The 12,401-nt window shown below is 35.5% G+C and overlaps 2 protein-coding genes across 2 annotated transcripts in view; one reads left to right on the top strand and one right to left on the bottom strand.

Annotated features, from left to right (window-relative positions):
• Positions 1 to 687: 687 nt before the first annotated feature.
• On the top strand, positions 688 to 7,755 carry LOC121324337 (L-amino-acid oxidase-like). The gene is made up of 7 exons (XM_041266070.1): positions 688 to 700; positions 1,267 to 1,481; positions 1,875 to 1,987; positions 3,549 to 3,750; positions 3,846 to 3,920; positions 4,483 to 4,619; positions 5,734 to 7,755. Exons 1-7 carry the CDS (start codon positions 688 to 690, stop codon positions 6,524 to 6,526), a joined length of 1,548 nt encoding a protein of 515 aa, XP_041122004.1. The 3' UTR covers positions 6,527 to 7,755.
• Positions 7,756 to 8,321: 566 nt separating this feature from the next.
• Positions 8,322 to 12,401, bottom strand: part of LOC121324028 (small kinetochore-associated protein-like) — an 11,851-nt gene continuing 7,771 nt past the window's right edge. Inside the window, exons 6-9 of the mRNA XM_041265415.1 lie at positions 12,299 to 12,401; positions 11,957 to 12,018; positions 10,282 to 10,356; positions 8,322 to 8,953 (exon numbers count right to left, since the gene is read on the bottom strand). The exon at positions 12,299 to 12,401 is cut by the window's right edge and continues 12 nt beyond it. Coding sequence (XP_041121349.1) covers positions 8,795 to 8,953; positions 10,282 to 10,356; positions 11,957 to 12,018; positions 12,299 to 12,401 — 399 coding nt within the window. The 3' untranslated portion in view covers positions 8,322 to 8,794. The remainder of the gene's footprint in view (positions 8,954 to 10,281; positions 10,357 to 11,956; positions 12,019 to 12,298) is intronic.

Below are 12,401 nucleotides of genomic sequence, written 5' to 3'. Positions count from 1 at the left end.
GCTTGAGCAATTTTGCAAAGTATTTGTTTTGTATTTGTAATTAATTTATAGCAATTTGTAGATTTTATTTTTCACTTTGACATTATGGAATTTTTTTTGTGTTGATCAGTGGCAAAAACTACTAATTAAATCCATTTTGATTCCATGTTGTAATACAATAAAATGTGGAAAAGTCCAGGGGGGGGCGAATACTTTTGAAAGCCAATGTAAATGTCTCTTTTTTTGTAAAAAATGATTGGGAGTGTTGCAGATGTTAGTGTTATGGTACTGATGTCAGCTTTTTTTTTTTTTTTTTTTTTTTTTTTATTTGCTTAAAATAATACAAATGTGTCAGCAATGTTTCAAATGGTCCTAAAACATTGCCAAATTTTAAGGCTTCAGTACATGTTGGTTTTATTACAGTCATGAATGAAAACCCATTTTTTATTTTGTATTAAGTTAACATTTTATATTGTTTAAATAAGTGGTACGGTACATATGGTAAGGGTCAGGAAAGTGGAAGATCTGATAACTAAACAAAAAGTGACCTGTCTGTGGTTTGAAGGACTATGTTATGCAGTAACCATTCTAACAACCGGAAAAAGACATTTCTGAGAAGTTGAAACCATTGAGCAATATGTGACTATTTACAGTCCCCCTTTAGTATATAAGGCATTCTGTACAATCACCTTCTCATTACACTGAAACATGGAGCAATGCGGTACGTAACCCTACTGTATATTTCTGTTTGCTGTGGCAATTGTTTGAACTGTTTTTCAATATTATTGGAACTGTTTTGTACAGTAAAAATAAATAAATAGTGGTGCTTTAATACAGAAACTAAGAATTAAGAACATCTTTTTGTAAGCTTTTTTTCTCCATTTTATGCATCAGTTAAAAAAAAGTTTCCGTAGTGATAATTTCCAAGACTGGTGGAATATTCATTTAAAAAAACAAAACATAACAACAAGTGGGAATGTGTAACGTTATATTTACACAGTTGTAGCAACACGTGGGGACGTGTAACGTTATATGTTTTGGAACTCCGCTACTTACTCAAAGTTTTTGTATTGGTGTAAATATTTAGTTACTGTCTAATCTCTTAAAGAGTCACAATGCTGCTCTTTGAAAGAAGAGTAGGGGAACCTGCTATCTAAAAGATAGGTGCCCTTAGGTGTTCTTGTACGAGATTAAAGTCACAGTGTTATATACAATATAAATATAGCAATGCACTCATGCTTGTTTACAAAGAGTCAAGTTGTAATTGTCTTTTCTGTTTTCTCCAAGGTGTCTTGTTGGTAGGTCTTCTGGTGATATTACAGAGGACACAAACAGAGGAGAATCCCCTTGAAAAATGCTTCCATGATCCCAATTACGAGTTTCTACTAGAGATTGCAGAAAATGGCCTCAACAAGACTCAGTGTCCCAAGCATATTGCAATTGTCGGAGCTGGAATATCTGGATTAATTGCTGCTAAACTGCTGGAGGAAGCTGGCCACAGGGTATGGTTTTCAGATACTCTCTGTAGTAGGGCTGGTAGAGTCTAAACCTGTATGGCTAGTTTCACAGACCCAGATTAGCAGTCATCTTGGTTTACCTTACGTAAATTAACACTAGATAGTCCAGAATTAGTAGTAATCAGGGTCTGTGAAATCAGCCAATAGAGCTGTATGTACTACGGTGCAGAGGCTCTCCACAAACAGCACATCATGCTGTTATCAGATGATAAAGTGCCACTAAAGTCCACACTTTATGAATACAGACTTTATTTTACATTTACACTGGTACAATATGTAGTGTATGAGACAACATTTTCCTTTTTAGGATGTTGATGCTGATTGCTAGCATTTGAATAAATTAGATGAATGAGTAAGGAATGGATAATTTTCTCACAGATAACTATCCTGGAAGCCAGTGACCGAGTCGGCGGGCGCATACACACTTACAGGAACAAGAGCAGGGGCTGGTATGCAGAGCTTGGAGCAATGAGAATTCCTTCTTCACACAAGTAAGGGAAAGAGCTCAGCTGTAACATGGCAGATAAACTGTAAAAAAAAAAAAGATATCTGTACTGCTGGCACATTATGACTTACAGTGGTGGATGTTTATGTAGAGGTAAATGCAAAAGCACAACACATACTGCAAGACAGATGCACTAATATATTATTGGTGGACAGATGCTGTATGCAGGAGTTATCTCCCTGATCCAAACTCCCTCTGCTTCAACTTTATTTAATAGGTTGCTAGAATTCTCCTGCATCTCAAATAATCACAATTCAGCAGGTGTATTTTTCAACAACAAAAAAAGCTCTTAGCTCTAAGTTTTGGAGCCCATATTGGCTTTATATTGTATCTCTCGCTATCTCCCTGAAGACCAGCTTTTACTCACTGGTCTCTGTGGCAAAGTGCCCTCCCCTGTGTGTATTTTGTGTTGTATGTTGTGTTAATGTTGGTGTATAGTCATTGGTAGATGGGATATAAATGGGTCTGTGTAACATGAGTGTTTAAAATGTATATTTGTATTTAGGCACAAGGATTACACAGCACTTCACGTGCAAGTAAAATGTAATAATATGTGAGCACGGGGAATTGCACTTTATTAATTCACGTGCAGTTGTACTGCAACTCCAATTGAATGATTGATTAGCAATCGAGTCTCGGTACAGCTGCATAAAAGCAGCATGTTTTCACTCACTCGGGGTTGTGTGTTCGATGAGTGGAGAACGGGATTGGAGACGGAGGTAATAATAATAATAATAATAATAATAATAATAATAATAATAATAATAATAATAATAATAGTAGTAGTAGTAGTTAAAAATAGAAGCTCACCGTGTTTTGTCTGTATAGTCTGTTTTGTTTGTCTTTTTGTTTTGGCGACGAGTGCTGTGTCCTGTGTTTTGTTTGTCTTGCAACCTTTTATTTTCTGTCTGTCTATGCACTATTAAATGCTGAGCTATACCATTTGCTCAGCTCCACCTCTCTCTCTGTTTATTTCCTGGTTCCTGTTTCTGGTCTGACGTCCCCTACTCCAGCCGTCTTTATGAGTCTCTTACGACATATACCCAGTGCACGCACATGCAGAGGGCCCATCTCGTAATAAACAAACAATACATGAAAAGCAAAACATTTGGATTGTAGTCAAAGGCAATTCTAAATTTCTATAGGAGGTTAGGAGTGTATGATGTAAGTTTGGTGAAGGTTGGGTCTTCTACTCTGAAAAATGATTCCAAAGAGTTGAATGTGGTAAGCACATGATTTACCGCTTGAGCATATAAACCAGTTTGGCCTTTTTCCAGTAGAGGAAAACCTGGACGAGTTTGGCCTTTGGAAAGTATTTTCAGTCCCAGTTGCAAATTAAGCCTTGTCACTCTATCAAGCTCAGCAAATGAAAAAGCTGGTACTAACAAAGATTGATCAGAATCAAGGTGATTACATCCATCTGAAAGAAGCCTGCTAGAAACTGGCTGGATAACAGTAGATTAATTTTCTAATATTGATCATGACCTCACCTTAACGCAGTCCCTTCTTTAAATGTGTAAATCTAATGCTGTTGCATTTTGTTTCAGAATTATCCATCACTACATTAAATACTACAATCTCAGCCTAAACGACTTCATCCAGACAGACAGCAACACATGGTACTTTGTCAATGGGCGCCGCACAAAAACGTACGCAGTTGATGACAACCCTGACATCCTGGGCTATCCAGTGAGAGAAGATGAAAAGGGGAAATCTGCTGACCAGCTGTACACTGAGGCAATTGTAAAGGTAATCTAAGCTTGCTGTGATTTAGATGCCAGTGAATAATCTCTGAAATAATGAAATTCTCAAGTTCTCTTACCTGTGAAATAAATCTTTCCTAGGTCTGTGAAGAAATGAATGGAACCACAGCCAACTGCTGTTCCATCCTCAAGAAATATGACTCTTATTCTACAAAGGTGACCCAAATGCTCCATTTTCAAAAATAATGTTTTGTGTTGCTGATGTTGATCATTTCCAGAATGAATTATTTCAATTATGCTTTGTCAAGATATGATGAAGATATGGTTAATGATTTTTTGTGTGTTTGTGTGAAAACATCTCCGGGGGCATAATGTGTATACTGTATGTGAAAAAGATTACGATCATTGCTCTGTCCAGATGTGAAAGAGCAATATGGCAAATACACTACTGGGAAAGTCAACCAACTATAAAGACAACTCTCACCAACTCTTAGAACTGCTGTTTAGTATTCAATCATCGAGAAGATGACAACCAATATCAGCTTGCAGATCTATGAACAGTCAGCAGATTGTTCTTTTGGGTTGTTTCGAATGAACGGTATGGTATAAAACTCTGTAACTGTGCAGGTTTTGTACACCCACCAATATGAAGCCATGTGCAAAATGTTCAGATTAATCCAACAAGGTGTTCAGCAATTACCAGATTCTCAAGCTTTGTACTATCTCCAACCAAAACTGAATGAATTTGAATTTCTTTGATACTTTTCTGTCTCAACAGGAATTTTTACAGAAGAAAGGCAACTTAAGTAGAGCAGCAATCCAAATGGTCGGTGACATTCTGAATGAGCAGTCCTTGTTTTACACAGCTTTCACTGAAAGTCTACGAGATGAAGCTGAGCTCAATGACAATGTCATGTAAGATATTTTCAAATCTGCATTTTTTTTTTTATAACTAAACATACTAGGGAGTGAGGTGGTTGCAAGTGGTATATATCATTTCATACAGTACTCTCAATATGAGTTTGTTTCTTCATTGTATACTGAAGTATAAGAAAACCTTTAGCACCACAATGTAATTTACTGAGTGTTGTTATTGAGACCTATAGAGCAAAGTGTGTAAACAGGTTTGTAAAAACAACTCAGAAAATTGATCATGTAAACTCAAATGCCAGTCGATGGTGAGGTCTATCTGTTTATATTTTTATGTGGAACATACCGTGTGACAGAGCCTACTGTCTGACTATTCCAAGAACAGCAACTCTAATCATGAAAATGGTCAGTTATTATGTTTTCTTGACCAGTACAGTGAAAGCCAGTCAAGGAATGAACAAAATGCGGCCTTAATAAGAGGGATGGCTTTATTACGCATTTGTCAAGTATTTTTTTACTAAGCTGCGGATTTGTTTTAGTTTTTTTCTATTCATTGTTTTAATTTATTGTTTTATATAAGTTTTACGAGGGTTTGGTAATCTACATGATGCTGATGTTAGGTAATTATGGGGTATACATTTAGGATAATGGGAGTAGCCTTAATACTGAATACATAAGAAAATAAAGTTTACAAAACGAGAGGAGGCCATTCGGCCTACCTTGCTCGTTTGGTTGTTAGTAGCTTATTGATCCCAGAAGCATCAAGCAGCTTCTTGAAGGATCCCAGGGTGTCAGCCCTTCAACTATTTTCTGTTCTGAATGCCCCTTTGTCTAATCTGCATTTGTGACCCCTGGTCCTTGTTTCTTCCCCTCCCCCCCCAAAAAAAGTCAAAAAATTTCCTTGGGTTGACATTGTCAATACTTTTTAGAATTTGGAATGCTTGAATCAGGTTGCCGCGTAGTCTTCTTTGTTCAAGACTGAATAGATTAAATTCTTTTAGCCTGTCTGCATGCCTATTAAATGCAGGAGTTTACCTAATATTTAAGGGGCTTTATATTGTCAATATGATTAAATTAGGACTAATTAAACTGTAAACAAGTTTCAAAAATCAACATTCTCTATATAGTACATGTAAAGATGTTTTATTTTTTATTCCAGATATCATGGAATAAGTGGTGGTTTTGAGCTGCTGCCCAGAGCTATATATCAACATCTTAGTTGTGCAATTCTTCTGAAATCAAAAGCTGTGGAAATAAATCAAACCCTGCAGGATGTCACAATTGTTTATAAAGACAAGGATGACAACTCAGTCACTAACCTCAAGGCAGATTACCTTCTGTTCACTGGGACAGCAAAAGCTACTTTGCGTGTAAGATTTAACCCACCACTTCCAGATTTTCAAAAAGAGGCCCTTCGTAACACCCACTATGACAGTGCAACTAAAATATTCCTGGCATTTCGAGAGAAGTTCTGGGTGGAGGAAGGGATTCGTGGTGGGAAATCAATCACAGATCATCCATCAAGGTACATTTACTACATCAGTAACAGTTTCCCTAGTGGAGTTGGTTTAGTACTTGCTTCATATACCTGGTCAGATGATTCCTCATTCTTTCTAGGAATGAGTGATGATGAATGCATGGAATTGGCACTTAATGACCTTGTTTCAATACATGGTGAAAAGATTCGAAGCCTCTATGAAGGCGGTGTGGTGAAAAAATGGAGCTTGGATGAGTACAGCCTTGGTGCCTTTGCTTTGTTCACCCCGTATCAGCTGACAGAATATTCATCCAATGTGTTTAAGCCTGCAGGAAGAGTACATTTCGCTGGAGAACACACTGCCCTCCCTCATGCTTGGATAGAGACTTCGATAAAGTCTGCAGTTAGGGCAGCCAGAAATATTAATAATGAAGCATGTATCACAGTCCTTCCTAATGAAAAGAAAGATCTTTAAAAAAATCCCAGAAGTGTTGTTGTCTATATACAAATTATCTTTAGGCAGAAATGTGAAAATACCACCTTTCTGTCTGAAACAAATATTTGTAAAGCTTTATCATTTGTTTATGGACGTTTTTGGCTTTTTGCAAACTAACAAGCATACAATTTAAAAAAAAAAACAAAAAAAAAACAACATGATATTGTACTGGATACTTTTAGGGAAATCTAAAGATTTTTATAGAATGGGGCCAACATAACCATCTCCACGATTTGATTTATATTGGTAAAACATCCTGTCCAACGCCATAGTGCTATTGACAATCCTGTTCCCAACCATTTCTTGCAGAATAAACATGATTTATTTAGCTTTAGATTCTTAGGTATTGAAAGGGGTTTTGTGCCCAAAAGAGGTGGCACTGTCAATGTTTTTGGATATACACTTTGGACACCTTTAATCCAGGTGGTCTTAATGAAGAGTTGGATCTCTGTCATTTTCTGTAAAATTATCTTATTATATATTGATGTTTATGATCTTTGCATGTACTGGTACTGGATTAAATTATGAATCTGTATACTACTTTGGAAATATGTTGTTTACAATTATGTTTGACTTTTCAAATACAGTACACCCTCGCTTTAACGCCCTTCAATATAATGAATTTGGCCCCTGGACCCCAAATAAAAAATAATGAAAAAAAAAAATCATATAAACACACTGTCAACATCCTGGTCTGTACGCATGGGATGCCACCTCTGCAGTGAAGTGATATCTTAATAAAAAGCGCATGCTGTGTAACTATACATCCAAAACAAAAATCATTTTATGTTTCAACAAAGCTGGAAACTATATCATTTGAAAAAACGAGTAACACAGACATATGTCTGTCATGAATACTGTATAGGCTGTCAAAAAACACTTTTTGGCTTGTTTAGCAACAATGCAGCAAGCAAAATTCATTATGGGGAAAAAAATAAAAAATAAACCCGAAGATCTGAACTTTCATGTCGGGCTGATTTGATATAAAAGCTCAGTTTGGGATTCTTGCATGTTGGATTAAGATTCGGTGCACTTTGACATGAATTGTGTCCAATTGATTTTGAATAAATGTTCAGCTTCAATTATGGATTTGTGCTTTCTGTACTACGTTTTAATTCTTTATCGATTAGGATACAGCAAAGGCAGAATACTGCATACATGAGATGAACAGGTACATGTAATTCTACTTGTATTCACAATCTCATCAAATTACTCCAACAGTGTATCATTCATTTTGATTGTCCTTTCGCTATAACGAACCCTTTGATATTACAAACAAAAGGCTTGGACCCAAACAGGTTCGTTATAGCGACGGTGTACTGTATTACATTTTTTTTTTTTTTTTTTTTTTTTTTTATAAGTCAGCTTTACAAATAAACTATGTTCTGTACATCAGCTAGATGAAAGACGTTGCTGTTGAAACGCATCAGGATTTTTATAGTGAATATACTCAATAAGGTCTTCCTCAGCTGAAAACATTGAGTGGTTTTTATATATATTATAATATACTTTTACAGTACAATGATCCTGGAGTGCATCAAACACTTAAACCCAGGATAACCACAGAGAAGTGGTTGATGCAGCCCAGAATGATTACCCAGTGCTGTAAAAAGCTCCCCCAGGTTTAGAAGAAAAACTTGACAAACTTTATCAATGTATTCTTGAGTTTAATAAACCTCAAACCTATATGAAACAAGCATATTTTAAGGACCTCTTTTTGTAGCCGCATTGCAGCGAATCTACCCCCACCACAACATCATATTCCTGATACCAGTAGTTTTGATATATTTTATTTTCAAAAATCATAGGTATATAAACTTGGATCAAAGAGATTTTTTTCTTCTGAACAATGCAGTGTATGTTTGCAGGCATATTGTGGGAACAGAAAACCAGAGCATTGTTGCAGGAAGCATGATCTGGATACGCTGCGATCATTTGAAGATTTTCGTTTTTTTAATAACACTGACACAGTGCACTGGTTGAATGCACTTAAATGCAAATGGGAAGAGTAGTGTATACAGTGTAGCTAGTAATTTAAAAGACAGTGTAGTTAATAATTGATAAACCTGCAAACCTATCAACAACCTGACCGTCTCTCCAGCCTTGGGAAGGGGATACAAATATTTTTAAATGATTAAACAATTCAAGCTGACCACGCTTTTACAGAAAGGGGTATCTACCATGTAAGGGTTCTGTGGAAATCATGAATGACTTAAGATATACAGTATACACTAATTAGAAAACGGTTTACGAATAATATATATTTACAGCATTTTTAGTTTCCAGCAGTGTTTGTGCTTCCTCCAGTTCTTTCTGCATGTTTTCCAAATCGGATTGAAAATCACCTTGCTCCTGAAGGCAACTCAACCTTTCTTCCTTTAATATTCTTCCCTTGCTATTCAGTTCCTGCATGTGACAATAAAAACAGCTTATATAATACCATGGTAAAAACGTTAACAAAAACAGCAAACCCTATGGGTCAATTGCAGTGTACCAGTGACTTGGTCTACAACAAAATACAGACTAGAAAACCCTGCAAATCCATCAAATTTAATCCTGACTGCAGTGTACCAAACACATGATCCCGGTAATTGGTTTAACTGATTGGAACAACTTAGACCAATACCGGGGACAAACCTACAGCCTACAGCCAAAGGTTTAGCATCACCCTATAGAATTAACACATTTTGCTTCATAAAGTTGAATGAAACCTGATAAATAATGTTACATTGGTGTATTAAATTACATACCGTTTTGTGGTTTTCCATATACTTAACAAAAAACTTCCAAATTGAAAATTGTGCAGTTTTGCATTCTAGGTGATGCAAAACTTTTGCCCATAGCTGTGTCAGACAATTCAGTGTCAGACAAATAAGGGATTTCTGTACATAAAAAATACACATTTTTATTATACCAAACATATTTAAAAAAAAAATAAATGGCTTGTATTTTTGTGCACATTCATATTTGCATTTATTTAACCTACCAACACCTAACATCCTAGTATAGGCACAGAAAAGTTTAATTGTGTGACAATGGACCATCAGTTGTTTATAATTATAGTTAAAGGAAATTAACTGAAATTGTTTTGCGTTAAACTTAAAACTGTATCAATGGTACATGATTAAAAAGTGTTTTTTTAAATGTCTATATATATATATATATATATATATATATATATATATATATATATATATATATATATATATATATATATATATATATATATATATATATTATACACAATGTATATTGTGCAAGACTATTCTCACGGATCTGACTGCCCAAGCGTGATGGACATAAGAAATGTACAGAATAGTTTTCAGATGTACTAGTCATTTCAGAGGAAAATTGATTGTGTTATTGGGTTATTTTCAACTTGTTTACATGTTTGAACCTTAAATGAACACTCCACAGCCGTGACCTCCAGTAGGTAAGTTAATATAAAGTGAATGCGCTCCACATTTACATTTCTTTTTACCAACACAATTATAACACTTCACGTAATTTGTTTAAATTGACCTATAAAAACCCATCCTTGCTACATTAAGTTTTTACAGAAAGAGGAAGGCACTAATTCAATTGGTCAGGACATATTTTAGTACTCTGTACTGGAGGTACAGTATATTAAATCAGTATAATAAAACCTTTTCATGTTTGATGCAAATTCAGAATTGTCAGCAGAGGCAGGGCATGCTTGTTACACAGGTCATCTACTGTGCGTGTCCATTTACCTCCAGCTGTGCTCTCTGGACAGCAACATTCCTGCTGAACTGCTCGAGTTCATTCTTTAGATCCCGGACTAGACTCTGAAGAAAATAAAGAGAGACAAACTATTAATCTTACCCTAGTGCCATCCGTTTCCAAGATCAGTATCCTAAATGTACAGTAAAGCCTGTCTAATGCAGCTTCGGTTGGGACCGGAAAATTGTGCTGGATTATACAATGTGGTCAATTACAGAGGTACTGTACAATTCTAACGTTGTGCCTAAAAAAAAAGAGATGTCCATGACAAACTATTTGAACACTTTGTGTACAGTCGCCACCGCTCAAAACGGGTGCGTTTGTGTTAAAGTGATTCACCAGCAGTAAGTGATGGACGGTATAAACTCCCACACAATAACATGAAATTCAAAATGTCCCCCAATCACCAGTACAGTAATCAAAACAAACAAAAGCAAACAAGTGCGCTTAAAAATCTTTATTAATACACTCATTACACTAATAAAAAAAAAGGATGTATTTAAACCTATGAATGTAATAAAAGCACAGTAATCCGTCGCGTATCCAGCTGTGATGACAAGGCAGATAAATCTTGTTTTAAATACCATTATACACAGCTGTAACAATTACTGTACTATATTATATTGTTTTGAGATTCAGCTTTTATTAGGGAGCTTCTCTAAATGTCTTGTTTAGAAAGAGACGGTACTAATGCTTGTGGGTGTGTGCATTCATTGCTGAGTGACAGGCAGGAGATAGAGACAGAGGTTGAAGTTCATACTTTTACTACAGTAAAGTGCTGCCTTTTTATTGAAATATGTGAATAGCAAGGTAAAGAGGTGAAAACAGCCAATTGGTGGATTAGTAAGGAGTGGTTGCTACAGTTTAAGCAGTGCGTTTGTTACTGAACTATGTAAATGGAACATAAGAGCCAAACAGCTGAGTTTGCAGGAAATATATTGCATGCTTAACATGATAAACAATGCCTTTGCTATTGAAATCAGTGTGAATGGCAAACACTATTTGTCCGATATAAACGGCTGCCCGAAATAACCCTGTACTGTGTAAGTGGTGGCAAATGTATACCCTGTAATTCAAGGACTGTATTATTGTTAATTTGACTTTTTCATTTATGTATAAAATATTGATTTTACTGTAGATCATACCTGCGGATCATGCGAGTATTCACGCAACATAAATATAAACATATTAAAAACCACTCTTGAATCTGTGCCGGACTGCATAGTCAGATTTACATTTATTTCACAAGATTTAAAATACACGCCAGATTCCAGAATTGACAGGTTCCGGATTGTAGAGGGTACCACCTCATTGATTTCAATAGGGATTTGTTCAGGACCAAAAAATGATGACGAATTATACAGAATGCTCACAGAGATTTAGAGGGGCTGGAACAGATATGTTTTTACTTTAACTGCTTTTAAAATGGAGTACCCTTTACTGTGAAGCTTTACATTTAAAGCAATGGTCAATACAGCGTTTAATCTAGAAATGCCAACAAGTTCTGGTTTCTGGTGAAGTATTCCACAGAAGGATAAAGCGTTTAAAAAAAGAAAAAAAAAAAAAAAAAGACTCCTCACTGCAGCTTTAATGTTTACAGAGGGTTCATAAAGTAATATGAGGAACTATAAATGTTTTTTTTTTTTTTTTTATTGTTTTGCTTACCATAGTTTTGTTTCTTTGCTCTTTATTCTCTTGTGCTGATTCAAGGATTCTACCACCAGAAACTAATGTTTAAAATAAATAAATACATAAAATCAAAACACAGTAATTCAAAGGGAGACATAAGCTGCATACATTTTATAGTACTTTCTTTGTAATATTATAAAACAATTTAAAATACATGTCATTCATGAATCCATAAAATACCCATGGATCTAAACAGTGTTGGATCCAAATACCACTGTTCTTCAATTAATTAAATAACATTATTACATAGGCAATTCCACAGCTCAGACAAAATCCAAATCTTTATTGTAACACAAAGGTGCAGCCATAAAAGGTTACCTGGATCAATATTGCTGGTTTCCAGATAAAGCATGCAGGTCTCCAATTGCTTTTGTAGTTCATTATGGTTTCCCTCCAGCTTTGTGTTTTTCTCCAACAGCTC

This window comes from Polyodon spathula, chromosome 12 (genome assembly GCF_017654505.1).
Source record: "Polyodon spathula isolate WHYD16114869_AA chromosome 12, ASM1765450v1, whole genome shotgun sequence".
Classification (NCBI taxonomy): Eukaryota; Metazoa; Chordata; class Actinopteri; order Acipenseriformes; family Polyodontidae; genus Polyodon; species Polyodon spathula.
This window is presented reverse-complemented; position numbering and strand designations above follow the sequence as displayed.